Source organism: Rhinopithecus bieti, unplaced genomic scaffold (assembly GCF_001698545.2).
Source record: "Rhinopithecus bieti isolate Rb0 unplaced genomic scaffold, ASM169854v2 scaffold_15643, whole genome shotgun sequence".
NCBI lineage: Eukaryota > Metazoa > Chordata > Mammalia > Primates > Cercopithecidae > Rhinopithecus > Rhinopithecus bieti.
In genome coordinates, this window is record NW_016808215.1 from 1,037,303 (window position 1) to 1,052,503 (window position 15,201).

Sequence of the window (15,201 nt, forward strand, 5' to 3'; positions counted from 1 at the left end):
CATTTGACCATGGGACTCACAGCTCCCACTGAGCAACCAGCATAGGCCTCTCCTCCCAAGAGGCAGGAGAGATTCACCCTGCATACCCCGAGAAAGGACAGTTTCCTCTGGGACACCCAGGTCCTGAATGTCCATCCTTGGAAGCTGCAGCCAAGCTAGACACAATTAGAGAAAGGAAGGGTCCCTGTCACCAGGCAACACACAGCTCACCCACAGCACAATGGGGTGTCCCTGTGACAGGGACCTGGTGCAGCTCCAGCCTCCTGCACTGAAGGGGAGAGCCAGATGGGGATGAAAGAGGGCAAGGGGTGTGAATGTGCACCCCGACCCAGAGCCATGGGGACAGCAGGAGGCTGAGGCCCAGAACTGTGCTTGCCCAACCTACAGGGTATGTGTGTGACTGTGTGTGTCTCTTTTGTTTGTGTGTTTGTGTTTCTGCACATAGTGTGCGTCGAGGTATGGTGACAGAATCACTGCTGAAAAAGACAGAGGCCTCCACAATTCCCAGGGACCTGACACACAGACAAAAGGAAAAAGAGAAGGAGGGACAAGGAGGCAGGACTGAGAGGGGAGGGGACAGAGAGGTGTCCTGGGCACAGACCCTGCCCATGAGCCTGAGAAGTGCTCCTGACCCAGGAAGAGGCTCAGCACAGAAGGAGGAAGGACAGCACAGCTGACAGCCGTGCTCAGAAAGATTCTGGATCCCAAGCTCATCTCCACAGAGGAGAACACACAGGCAGAACAGGCCATGGGGCCCCTCTCAGCCCCTCCCTGCACACTGCACATCACCTGGAAGGAGCTCCTGCTCACAGGTGAGGAGAGAACTTCCTGGGAGAGGACAGGAGGAGGAAGCAGAATGATTGGATGGGGTTTCCTGGAGAGGATGGGGTTCTAAAAAATAAAATAAGCCAGCACTTTGGGAGGCTGAGGTGGGTGGATCATGAGGTCAGGAATTCAAGACCAGTCTGGTCAACACAGTGAAGCCCCGTCTCTACTAAAAATACAGAAAATTAACCAGGTATAGTGGTGTGCTCCTGTAATCCTAGCTACTCGGGAGGCTGAGGCAGGAGAATAGCATGAACCCGGGAGGCAGAGGTTGCAGTGAGCCGAGATCGCGCTGCTGTACACCAACCTGGGTGACAGTAGGAGACTCCATCTTAAAAAAAAAAAAAAAAAAAGAAAAAAAGGCTCTGTTGGAGCCTGGATAGGGGAAAATATACCAGAGAGGGACAGGGGTCAAAACAGGAAAATCACATTGAACTGGAATTGGTAAGAGGTAGGAAAATCTCAAGTGTTCTTGTTTTGCTGGTTAATCATCACTGGTCACCACAGTTTGAAAAATGATAATAATAACTATTATGAGATGATACTTCAAATGAAAATATAAGCAGGGCATGAAACACTGTCCTCAGCAAAAAACTTCAACAATTGGGGAAAGAAAAAACACAACAAAACAAAACACCCCAGGCATGGAGGGTCCTGGGAACTCTCACATCTACAGGAGTCTGCAGCCTGTCCCAGGCACTGGGGTGCAACCAAGATCACAAAAGTCCCTGTCCTCACGGAACTCATGTTCTCATGGGCAGGAAGACAGACATGCAAAGAGATCTGGAATGTGAGGTCAGGTGTTGACCAGAGCTCCGGGGGGAGTAGAGCACGGAAAGCTCAGAAATGGAAGTCCCAGGGTCTCTGAAGGAGGTGTCAGGAAAGAAGTCTAAGGATGCCCTGATGTGAGCAGAACCTGAGGGCAGTGTGGAGGGAGCAGACCTCTGGGGAAGAGGATTCCAAAGAGAAAAATGCCGAGGTCAGAAGCATTGAAGGAATGAGGGTTGTGCCACTGACCTTGACCCAGTAGGACAGTAAGACACAAACACACATACACACACACACAAGGGGCATGTATGTTTGTGTCTGTGTGTGTCTTCAAGGCTGATGATTCAAGAGATCTTCTCAGGACCCAGGGCCCCATCTTTTCACCCCAATACATAGGTCTCAATATTGACTGATGCTCTCTCCACCTCCTAGTATTACTTTTCATCTTCTGGAACCCACCCACCACTGCCCAAGTCACGATTGAAGCTCAGCCAACCAAAGTTTCCGAGGGGAAGGATGTTCTTCTACTTGTCCACAATTTGCCCCAGAATCTTACCGGCTACATCTGGTACAAAGGGCAAATAATGGACCTCCACCAATTCATTACAGCATATACAATAGACACTGAAACAATTATATCTGGGCCTGCATACAGTGGACGAGAAACAGTATATTCCAATGCATCCCTGCTGATCCAGAATGTCACCAAGAATGACACAGGATCCTACACGATACAAATCATAAAGCGAGGTGATAAGATTAAACGAGTAACTGGACATTTCACCTTATACCGTGAGTGATTCCACATGATCCCTGGGTGTTGGGGCGTGGGGGTCACTTCTACTTTGCACACACAGGATGGTCAGGCCTGGACTGTGCCTGTGTCCCTCTCTGCCTTATGTCCCATGTTGGGGTTTCGGCATTTAGTGCAGGACACACACAGAGGAGACAAACTTCAGCAGATCAGAATTCCTTTCCTGCCTCCAGACCCTGCAGACACTTGCTGCACAGGAAGGACAGTCTGATGGGGGGTGCTCAGCAGGAGGAGATCAGTCTCAGCCAAGCACCTCATGTCCTCTTTATAAACTTGACCCTGAGAAAGACCCTGGAGAACTGAGTCGGCCTTGCCTAAGAGGCCCCATGAGATACTCTCAGAGAAGCTCAGCCCTAGAAGCCTCAACCCCAGACCCCTGTCCCTAAATCCTTACTCCAGATAAAGCTGAGGAGCCTGTGCCAGGGCTGGGTTGTGGCAGGGCTTACTGGGACCAAGGATTCACCAGCTGTCTGAGGACTGTGTCTCCTGGAGCTGCTCATGTCCAGGGCTCAGCCCTCAGAGCCTCATCTGGGCAAGGACAGAGCTTTCTTCACCGGAGATTCAGAGTGGAGAGGACAGAAAGACAAGCTTTGTAGGCCATCAGCCAACTGCCTTGTGAGGCTTAGGACACTCCATAGAAAATCTAATGTCCCCAGAAGCAGAAACAGAAGAGAGAAAATGTACCTGGCAGCAGCTTGTTCACAGGGATCTGACCTAAAGGTGCTCTCTCACGGAAGTGAATAATAATAAATGCTGTTTGTGTGAACACCTCCACTGTGCCAAGCATTAGGTCAGGTGACTGTGGAGAATTTACAATTTATTCACAGATAGCATGAAAAGCCACAGTCCATTTGCCATTTAGCTTATTTGACTGAGAGAAAACTGAGGCACAGGAAGGCACAGTCACTGAACCAGAGTCACACAAACACAAAAGGCAGATCAGGGTCACCTGAGGTCTATCTGCAGTCACAGGCCCATCCTGTCCTCCACCAGAAGTGAGGGCTTATTGGATTCCAAGGACCCCATAGTCATTTATTGGCTGAAATCCTCTCTTCTTAGGCATCCAAGCCTCAGAGGAGTGAGAGCAAATGGTCAGGTGATTAGTCTGTTCTCCAGAACTAAATCACCTGCCTCAACTGTCAGAGTCAGTGCGAAAATTGTCCAGGCCTCTCCCTCAGATCTTAACCCCTATCACTGAACCCAAAATCCTGCGTTTCCCAAAGTGTCTATGTCACTGGCACGACAGGATAAAGGAGAGGACCTTGTTTTCGTTCCCCATTCACACCCTGCACCAGCATAGGCCCAGTGAGAGACACACATTCAGGAGGTCTCACATAACAAATGAAGGAATTGAATGAAGAAATGAATGATCCATAACCTCTTTAGAGACTGGATCTTGGATGCAGAATCCTAGGAGGTTCTAGCCACACCTGTCCCTTGTCCTTCAGAGGCTGACACCCATGTTTCATCCCCCCACTACCTCTTGCTCCTAAAGACACCCCACCTCATGTATAACTCTGAAGGTCTTTGGCCACTGGAGGGTTTTCAGGGTTCCCTGGTCCTGGACTGTGGAAACGGGGGCACCTGGTCCCTGGGGTCTCTGAAGTCACTGTAGGCCCCACTGTTCACTGCCATGCTGTCTCTGTCTCTCTCTGCTTCTCTGGTCCCTCATCTTCCTCCCACTTCATTCTAACTGGCAAGCCCTGTCCTGCACAGCTTCTTCCTCCACCCCTAGGCCTTCCCCAGGTACTCCCTCTAACTAGGCTGACTGTTCTGTTCCCTTCCTGCTAGCACTGTGGCCTGGCCCATCTCCCAGGAAATAGGAAAGGCACAGAAATCACCTGGAGTTGCCACTCCTGCCAGGCTTCATCTCGAGCCAATGTCCCCAGGTCACTAAGAGAATAAGCTTCCACTGTATCCCCACCCAGGGCTCTGTCCCTGTGTGAGGCTGATCTGTGGACAAGACCGTGGGACAGGGATAGGCAGCTCCTCCATCCACTCTTATAATTCCCAGACAAGTTCTTCTGGCCTCCTACACAAACAGAACCAATTTTGTTTGTGCAGTAAAGATGGTGATTTGCAGTAAAGAAAGATTTTAATGAGTCCAAGTCTGCCAAACAGGAGGATGGAGGTTTATTATTACTCAAATCAGCTTCCCTAGTGGATCAGGGGTTAGAGATCTTCAAGGATAGTTTCAGGGGCACAGGACTAAAAAATGGGTACTGCTGATTGTTTGGGGATGGAATCATGCGGGTGGAGGGAAATGATCTGTTTGTGCTTGAATCTGACTCTAGGTGGGGACCACGTGACTGGCTGAGCCATTAGTCATGGGTATGGATGAGGTCAGTGGGTTACCAGAATGCAAGGAATGCGAAACATCTCAAAAGACCAATCTCAGGTTCTACAATAGTGATGTTATCTATAGGAGCAATTAGTTACAAATTTTATAAACTCTGGCCAAATGACATTTGAGCAGTAAGGGATTGTAGAAACTGGGCCTACCTTTTAGCAGAATTCAGTTCCCTCCTATAATCTTACTCTCATGGTCTTCCACCAGTTTTACAAAGGCAATCCCTGGGCAAAATAAGGGAATTAGTTTTATGGAGGAACTATTATCATTCTTGCTTCAAAGTTAAACCATCAACTAAATTCCTCCCATGGTTAGCCTGGCCTATGTCCAGGAATGAGTGAGGACAGCCAGCCTGAGACTAGATGCCAGACGGAGTCAGCCATGCTAGTTTGCTGTCACTGTTGGAATCGTTGCACTGACTCACCAGGGTGTCAGAGGCTAGACAGGTCTGCAGTCTCCAAAGCCCATGGGCTGATTTCACCCATTTCACTCGTGACTCCATCCTCAGCCTACTATGGAGCTCACATTCTCCAGTCACTTCCTAGAGACTTCTGGTTTCCTGTCAGGCATATAACAAGCTTGAAATTTGTCACTTGGTTCTAACAGTAAGTAAAAAGCTGAACAATCTCAAAAGTCAAGAACTCATTAAAATCCCTCAGAGATGGCCAGGCACAGTGGCTCACACCTGTAATCCCAGCACTTTGGGAGTCTGAGGCAGGCGGATCACAAGGTCAGGAGATCAAGACCATCCTGGCTAACACGGTGAAACCCCGTCTCTACTACAAATACAAAGAAATTAGCCAGGTGTGGTGTCAGGCGCCTGTAGCCCCAGCTCCTTGGGAGGCTGAGGCAGAAGAATGTGAACCAGGGAGGCGGAGCTTGCAGTGAGCCAAGATCATGCCAGTGTACTCCAACCTGGGCAGCAGAGCGAGACTCCGTCTCAGAAAAAAAAAAATGCTGTTAGAGAAATGAAGAATGCTTTTGATGCTTTCTGGTAGACTCCACACAGCTGAGGAAAGAATCCCTAGCTTGAGGATATGTCAACAGAAACTTCCAAAAGTGAAACAGGAAAGTTCAAAAGAATGGGGGGAAAAGTGGAACAACATATTCTACTTCATTTTCAACATTTTGTATTGACAATTGCAATTTTTAAACTTTGTAGCTGTGGGACAACTACCAAGGCTGTAACATACACATAATTGGAATACTGGTAGTGTCGGGGACCTGTTGCTGGTGGCCAGGTGGGTGCTATCTGGTGGTTTTACTGCCTGTGCCACATACAACTGTTTCCTCATGATGATGCCATTTTCATAAGGTGGGGTTCTTCAGTGGGTGATGCATGAGCCATTGGCGTCTCACTTAGACTCTTCCTAATTCACACAAACTGAAACTCGAGTTGTATTTCCTGAGGTTAAGAGAAAATGAAGAAAGCATTTCACATACCTGTTCTGGGCTCCTCCCCATTTTTCGTAACTCTGCACAGAAATTGGAAACAGGGAGTTCCTTCTATGTTTACTAACATAAAACACGTCACTTCTTTTAATTCGGCATCATTCCTCCCTTTATATAATTGACAGATGACCAATTCTGTCCTTTTAACAGGACTCTCTCTACTTAAGGACTTGCTAATTTCACATCACCTTTGGCATCTTTCTTTGAGCATAATGGGATCCTGCTGGAATTCACCCCACACCTAAACCTTAATTGGGCATCAAGAAAAATAATACTACCAGCAATTGATCTTAGATGTTTGGACCATCAGTAAAAATTTCCACTTATGACAACATTTTAATGTGTCCTCCAAATTTTTTTTTTGTTACTAGGGTCAGAACATAACATGAAGTCTAAACTCCAGAGAACCCTTTTTTGGGAAAATTACAGTATTACAAATTGAGCATCCCAAATCCGGAAATTCAAAATCTGAAATGCTCCAAAATCCAACACTTCTGACCACTGATGTGATGCTAAAAAGAAGTGCTCACTGGAGCATTTTGGATTTTAAATTTTTCAGATGTGGGATTCTAAACCAGTACATCTACTGCAAATATTCCCCCCCCCCAAAAAAAAAGTTAGAAATCCAAAACACCTGGTTTTAAGCTTTCTGCATAAGGAACACTTTATCTGTATGAACTATAGGCATGAAGCTGTACAGGAGATCTCTAGAACCTCCTCATCCTGCATAACTGAAACCGCACACCCACGGAACAATACCCTAGTTCCCTGACGCCAGCTCCTGGAATCTACTGCTCTACTCTCCAATTCACTCTGGAATCCACTGAGATGAGGTATATAGAGTAGTCAAATTCATAGAATCAGAAAGTAGAATGTCTAATGAGAGAAAGCATCTACAAGACTTCTTCCCAAATATTGTTCTAATAGCCACCAAACACATACGGTCCATGAGGGCCAGACTTCCATCATAAGTTCATGCTCGCCCTTTCCACCAGTCAGTTCTGCATTTGCAAACATCCACATGTATTTCTAGAAAGATCCGTATGGTCCTCACCTGCCTTCTACAGGGGGAAGGGAAGATCATGGACACAGGACAGGGAACATGGTCTTGGTCCAAAGCTATCAGCTCTTGCCTGTCCCCTTCACTCTTTGTAGGTCATTCCTTGGACTCTGCTCTTTCTTTAGAGGTCACTGGCTCAAGTCAGTCACTATGAGACAGCTAGGAAAACTGCCCCACTTTGTAGCTCCACTGCCTGGTGACTGAACTGACCTCCAGGCTTGACTCTGGTCTCCCCTGTGTTATTTCTGCTGAAGTACCCAGTCCAGGCCAGGCTTCCCAATACTGAAAGGGTTTAAGGACAATGGGAATTTCCATCATCCATCTCTAGGATGTCCTTGAAAGGGAAGCTGCAGAGAAAACATACCTTGGGGGACAAATTAAGACTGAAACTAAGAACATTCCAGCACTGCATGCTCCAGGTGAGGACCACAGAGTGGGCCAAGCAGGCAGTTAGAGAGGGAAGGACTCAGAGAGGCACCAGAGGCTGTGACTGCTGGTCCCGTGTCTTTCCATGACCCAGTGCTGCTGGTCAATTCACACTTGAGAAAGTCTGTGCGTCTCCCACATAAAACAGGCAGCCTCACAACCTCTGAGCCCTCAGATTGCCATACATCTGTCTTGTAACACACACACCTGCCATGGGGTTTTAAGGACTTGGGTGGGCTGAGAGGTGGGAAATGCCATCTCTGATTGAAAAATGTCTTTGGAGGAATCAAAGGTGCCACACAGGGCAATCTTCTCTCTGTTATCTGCACAGTGGAGACTCCCAAGCCCTCCATCTCCAGCAGCAACTTAAACCCCAGGGAGGCCACAGAGACTGTGATCTTATCCTGTGATCCTGACACTCAGGACGTAAGCTACTTGTGGTGGATAAATGGTCAGAGCCTCCCTATCAGTCGCAAGTTGCAGCTGTCTGAAAACAACAGGACCCTCATTCTATTTAATGTCACAAAGGATACTGCAGGACCCTATGAATGTGAAATGAAGAACCCAGGGAGTTCCAGCCGCAGTGACCCAGTCACCCTGAATCTCATCTGTGAGTATCTTCTGTTCCTCTGTGAGCCAGGCTGCCATCCCAAATACACATGGCCAGAGTCCAGGCCTCTCAATCCCTCTCAGGTGCATGTACAGAGACCTTTACCCCTGGATATCAAAGCTGACCATGACTACTAAGAGTAGGCTTAGGCTTGATCAACAATGGGAGAGAAGAGGCCGCGCCTGTCATGGGAGAATCAGGGTCCACAGCTTACGATGGGAAAAACAGGTGAATGTCTCAGGCTCCAGATCAGTGAACACAGCAGGGATTTGGCTGGGACTTCAGTGTTTTGACTTAGCTCACAGGGTCACTGTGGCTCTTCCACAGACCAGGCATTTCCCTTCCCTCTGACAACATCAGCTGTGACTTTATTCTCTTTGCTCCAGATGGCCTGGATGCCCCCACGATTTCTTCTTCATACACCTATTAGCACACAGGGGAAGTCCCCAAGCTCTCCTGCCTCACAGACTCTCACCCACTGGCAGAGCATTCTTGGCTGATTGATGGGAAATTCCAGCAATCAGCAGAAGTGTTCTTTATCCCCCAGATCACTAAAACATACAGGGGTCTATGTCTGTTTCATCCATAACTCAGCCGCTGGTGGGACAAATCTCATAATCAAAAGGATCGTAGTCCCTTGTAAGTGGATCCCTGGAGCACTGGCAATATGTTTTCCAGTGAAGTCTATCTGGCTATCAGGGAAGAGCCACCTGCCCTCTGCTAAGGGAGAGGGAAAATTAAAAACCCAGGACAGGGAATATGTTTCTGCTTCAAAACCACCAGCTTTTGGTTGTCCCCTTGACTTTTTCTAGATCATTCTTTAGACTATACACTAACAGTGAACAATCTGAAAAGAAATTAAGAAAAGAATTTCAATTCACATTAACATCAAAAGGAATAAAATATTTTGGAATAAGTTTAACCAAACAGGTCAAAGGGTTATACCCTGATTACTCCAAAACATTACTGAAAGAAATTAAAGACATCAACATATGGAAAGGCGTTTCATTTTCATGGATTGGAAAAATCAATATTGTTAGGATGACAATACCACCCAAAGTGAGCTGCAGATTCAATGCAACCCCTACCAGAATCCCAGTAACATTTTTTTTGTAGAATTACAAAAATCTGTATTAAATCTGACCTGACAGGCTCTTATTAATGATGGCCACAACAGAGTCACCGAGAAAAAGATGCAACCATGAAAAGCTGGAAAGCTTTGATGACATAGAAAGTAGCAATCAGCCTCTCTCACATCTCAAAGCCTTCAAAAATATACGAGTGCAGCATTGCCAGTATGGAACTGACCAAAAACTAATTACCAAGCTAGAAACATGGTGAGAGAGAAAAAAAAAAGGGCAAGAATGTATTTGGCCTATCACCTCCCACTTTGGCGTACTAATCTGATGTTGAAAAGAAGTGCTCACTGGAGCATTTTAGATTTTGAATCCTTCAGATTTGGGATGCTAAACCAGTAAGTATATGACAAGTAGTTCAGAATCAAGAAATGTCAGAAATCCAAAACATTTTTTGTCCTAAGTCTTATGCATAAGAAATAATCTGTGTGAACTGTAGGCATCAAGCTGTACAGCAGATCTCTAGAACCTCCCCATCTGGCATAACTGAAACTGCACACACATGAACAACTTTTGATTCTCCCCACTCCCAGCTCCTGGCAACCAGCAGTCTATTCTCAGATTCACTCTAGAATTCACGTACATGAGGTCCCTAGAGTAGTCAAACCCATGGAATCAGAGAGTAGAGTGTCCAATGGAAGAAAATATTTGCAAAACTTCTCCCCAAATTTGTCTCATATACATCAAACACACATGGCCCACCAGGACCAGATTTCCAGCAGTTCATTCCCACCATTTCCACCAGTCAGTTCTGCATTTGCAAATGTCCACATGTATTTCTGGAAAGATCCACATAGTCCTCACCTGCCCTCTGCAGAAGGAGAGGAAACTTAAAGAACCCAGAACAGGGAACATGGTTCTGTTCCAAAGCCACCAGCTCTTGTCTGTCCCCTTCACTCTTTCTAGATCATTCCTTGCACTCTGCTCTATCTTTGGAGGTCACTGGCTCAAGTAAGTCATCATGAAACACCTGCAAAAAACTGCCCTGCCTTGTGCCTCCATGGCCTGATGACCGAACTGACCTCCAGGCTTGACTCTGTTCTCCCCTGTCTTATTTCTGCTGAAACATCCAGTCCCAGGCCAGGCTGCTCAGTATCTTCAGGGTTTCAGGACAATGGGAAGTCCCATTATTACTCATCTCTAGAATGTCCTTGGAAATGGAAGCTGCAGAGAAATCACATCTAGGGGGGCAAAGTAAGATGGAATTTGGAAGGGGCCCAGCAGTTGCACATTCCAGGTAAGGAACCCAAGGTGAGCCAGCCGGACAGCTGATTAGAGAGGGTCTGGGAGGTGTACCAGGGACTGTGGCTCCCACTGACGTGTCTGTCCATGACCCAACACTGCTGCTCAAATCACACTTGAGAAAGTCTGTGCTTCCCTAAGACAGAGCAGGCGGCCTCACAGTCTTCGAGCCTTTAGATCATCATGCATCTGTCTTGTGACACACGCACCAGCTATTGACTTTCAAGGACTCAGGTAGGCTGAGAGGTGGGAGATGCCAACTCTGATTAAAGGATGCCTGTGGAGGAATCAAAGGTGCCACACAGGACAAACTTCTCTCTGTTATCCACACAGCAGAGCTGCCCAAGCCCTACATCACCAGCAACAACTTCAACCCCATGGAGAATAAGAATGTTGTAGCCTTAACCTGTGAACCTAGGACTCAGGGCTACACCTACTTGTGGAGGGTAAATGGTCAGAGCCTCCCGGTCAGTCCCAGGCTAAAGCAAGCCGGTGAAAACAGGATCCTCATTCTAGCCAATGTCACAAGAAATGACACAGGACCCTATGAATGTGAAATACGGGACCGAGTTGGTAGCATCTGCAGTGACCCAGTCACCCTGGATGTACTTTGTATCTTTGGTTCATTTGTGGGCCAGGCCACCAGCTAAAATCCAAACAACCAGAGGCCAGGCATCTCAGTCTCTCAGGTCCAAGTACAGACATTTTATTTCTGGACACCCGAGCTGGCCATGACTCCCTGCCCTGGGGAAACCTGGGTAGGCACAGCCTTAACCAAGAATATAAGGGGAAGGGCTGCTCTTGTCATGGGAGACTTGGGGTCTACAGCCTGTGATGGGAGAAACAGGTGAATACCTCAGGCCTTGTCTCAGTGAACACAGAAGGGTTTTGGCTGGGCTTTGAGGGTGTGTCTTGACTCAGGGGACACTGTGTCCCTTTAAGAGACCAGCAGCATCCCCTTCCCTCGGACAACATCACCTGTGGCTTTATTCTCTTTACTCCAGATGGTCCACACGTCCCCAGGATTTTCTCTCCATTGACCTATTACCATTCAGGAAGAACCCTCTACTTGTCCTGCTTCGCGGACTCTAACCCACCGGCAGAGTATTGTTGGACGATTGATGGGAAGTTTCTGCAATCAGGACAAGAGCTCTCTATCCCCGAATTACTACAGAGCATAGCGGGCTCTATGGTTGCTCTGCTCGTAACTCAGCCACTGGCAGGGAACGTTCCACATTCAAGAGGATCAAAGTCTTTGGTAAGTGGATCCCTGCATCATTGTCAACAGGGTTTTCGGTGGAGTCTATGTGGCTTTCAGAGAAGAGTCAGGAAAACATTTTCATTCCCAGCCTGTGTCCCATGGGCAGAAGCAAATCCTAAATTCTCCTCCTGAACCCTCCCAATTTGTCTCTACGGACTCTCTTCTCCTTGTTTTCTGTTTTCTCATGGTTGACCTTGTGTTCAGCCTGAGAAAGGTTGGGAGGGGACTTTGTCAGCCCTGAGCCCTATGTGGTGGAAGAGGCTTCACAGAGGGACAAGAAGGAGGGTCCTCAAGGTCCAGTTCCTTCTCGCTGTCACTAACACATCCCTTTCTGCCACGTCTTTGTTTCCTTTTCCCTACTCCACGAGCCACAAGGGACATCTGAGGCTTTGAAACAAGCTCATATTTTCCCCAAATGAGAGGAGGAAGCCCCTTGGATGAGAGAGGAGCAGCTCAGACCGCTCCCTGCTCTGCTCCGGGCTTCTCTGGTGACTGGCCCTGCCTGACTCCACCCCGGGTGGGACCAGCATGTGTGGAGAAAGAGCCCTGGTGGCCTGTCCTGAATTCGGCAAAATCGAGCTGCCATTTGAAGTGAAGCCTAGTCTACAGGGAAATAAAAGAGAGGGAGCCTCAGGGCAGACTCTTGAGCTGTGTCCTGGCTCTGAAGTCACCGGCTGTATGAGGCTGTGGGCACTGCATGTGGGACACAGCACAGAGGACAGTGAGTGATGCACACTTGGAGAAATAGGGAGATTCACCTCTGGGGCTCTGCATGGCAGGAAAGGGGCTATGCCAAAAGTGTGTATTTATAGAGTGTAAGACTACCAGGACACTTTATATGTATCTAATATTGACTTATTAACTATTTCTAAGTGTGCAATTTAGTGTTGTGTAACCATCACACTATCCATTTCCAGAACTATTACCTTTTACCATATTAAACCTCTGTACCCAATAAACAGTAACTCTCACTGCTTCTCCCCCTATCCCTTAGCACCCACCATTCTACTTTCTGTATCTATGTAACTGGCTATTCTATCTTTTATAAGTGGAATTATAGAATAATTATCCTTTCATGTCTGGCTTATTTCAGTTAGCATAATGTCTTCAAGGTTCATCCACTTTGCACGATGTACTGGAATTTTATTCCTTGTTAAGATTAAATAGCATTTCGATGTATAGATATACCTCATTTGCCTACCCACTTATCTTTCAATGGACTTTTCTGTTGTTTCCATTTTTTGGCTATTGTGAGTAATGCTTCTCTGAACATCAATGTGCAAATATTTGTTCAAATTTCTTTCCATTGTATAGGCAGTATGTCCAGAAGTGGAATTGCTGGATCAAATGGTAATTTATTGTTTAATTTTTTGAGAAACAGCCACACCACTTTTTACAGTGGCTATAACATTTCCCATTCCGATCAGCAACGCACTAGAGCTCCGATTTTTTCATCTATTTGAAAACACTTGTTGTTTTGTGTTGCTGTCATTGTTGTTTATCAAAGCCATCCTAAAGTGTGTGGGGTAGTGTCGCATTGTGGTTTTGATTTGCATATCTCTAAGTATTCATGATGCTGAGGAACTTTGCGTGGGCTTATTGGATATTTGCATATCTTCCTTGGAGAAAACTCTATTTTAATCCTTTGTTCATTTTTTAATTGGGTTTCTGGATGTTTGATGTTGTTGACTTGTAGTTTTTCATGTATTCTGCAAATTAATTTCTTATCACACATAATTTGTAATTATTTTTCTCATTTCATGGGTTGCCTTTTTACTTTCTTGATAATGTTCTTCAATATATAAAAGATTTTGATTTTTACGAAGTCCAATTTATCCATTTTATTTGTTGCCTATGCTTTTGTTGTTACAACCAAGAAATCATTGTGAAATCCAATATCCTGAAGCTTTTCTCCTATGTTTTCTTCTAAGAGTTGTATAGATTTTGCTCTTACATTTAGATCTTTGATCCATTGTGGGTTAATTTTTGTATATGGTGTTAGGTAAAGGTTCCACTCATTCTTGCCCTTGAATATCCAGCTTTCCCAATATCATTTGGTGAGAACACTATCCTTTCCCCATTGAACGATCTTGGCACACTCGAAGAAAATCATTTGGCCATATATGCAAGTATTTCTTTCTGGGCTCTCTGTTCTATCTCATTAATTTCTATGTCCTCCTTTATGGCAGTACCACACTGTATTGGTTACTGGGGCTTTGTAGTAAATGCTGAAATCAGGAAGTGTGAGTCCTCCAGCCTCATTCTTCCTCTTCAAAGTTGTTTGTCTATTTAGAGTCATGAGATTTAATATAAATTTAACGACAGATTTTTCTTTTACTGCAAAAATGTCACTGAGATTCTGATAGGAATTGTATTGAATCTGCAGCTCACTTTGGGTGGCATTGTTCTCCTGACAATATTGAGTCTTCTAATTCATGAAAACAAAATGTCTTTCATTTTATTGATGTCATCATTAAGCAATATTTTATGGATTTCAGGTATAATCATTTCACCTCTTTGGTTAAACTTATTCCTATGTATTTTATTCTTTTTGATATTAATACAAATTAAATTGTTTTTCTTAATTTCCCTTTAGATTGTTCATGGTTAGTGTATTGAAATGCGACTGATGTTTGAATGTTGATTTTGTATTGTGCAACATTACTGAATTCATTTATTAATTCTAATAGGTTTGTTCCATCTTTAGGATTTTCTAGATATAAGTTCAAGTTATCTGCAAACAGAAATAATTTTACTCCTTTCTTCAAATTTGAATGTCTTTTTTAAAATTCTTGCCTAATTTTTCTGATTAGACCTTTCAATACTACATTGAATAGAAGTGTCAAAAGCAGCATCCTTGTCTTGTTCCTGCTCATACAGGGAAAGCTTTCAGTCTTTCTCCATTGCGTATGATGTTAGCATTGGGTTTTTCACATATTACCTTTATGTTGAGGTGATTTCCTTCCATTCTTAGTTAGAATGTTTTTATTACAAAAATTACTGAATTTCATCAAATGCTTTTATTGATTCAATTTTATTACTGATTATAGCTCTATTCATATTTTTGTGTTTTTCTAGGAATTTATTTCATCTAGGTTATCCAATTTATTGGATAAATTTATCCAATTTATTTCATCTAGGTTATCCAAAAATTGTATGCAATTTTTTACAGTACTTTCATAATCATTATTTTATTAGAATTGGTAGTAATCACTGCATTTTCTTTTTCCTTACTTCACTTTTTTTTTTTTTTTTTT

General features: G+C 45.1%; 2 protein-coding genes across 2 annotated transcripts in view; both read left to right on the forward strand.

Moving 5' to 3' along the window:
* Positions 1-247: 247 nt before the first annotated feature.
* On the forward strand, positions 248-12,450 carry LOC108538018 (putative pregnancy-specific beta-1-glycoprotein 7). Its single transcript, XM_017885826.1, is given in 7 exon segments — positions 248-812; positions 2,026-2,385; positions 8,027-8,305; positions 11,017-11,295; positions 11,688-11,837; positions 11,840-11,941; positions 12,365-12,450. Coding segments are annotated over 7 exon segments (1,320 nt in total). The 5' UTR covers positions 248-748.
* Positions 12,451-12,472: 22 nt separating this feature from the next.
* The window catches only part of LOC108538019 (pregnancy-specific beta-1-glycoprotein 8-like), a 10,335-nt gene continuing 7,606 nt past the window's right edge, over positions 12,473-15,201 (forward strand). The window contains exon 1 of the mRNA XM_017885827.1: positions 12,473-12,630. Coding sequence (XP_017741316.1) covers positions 12,473-12,630 — 158 coding nt within the window. The remainder of the gene's footprint in view (positions 12,631-15,201) is intronic.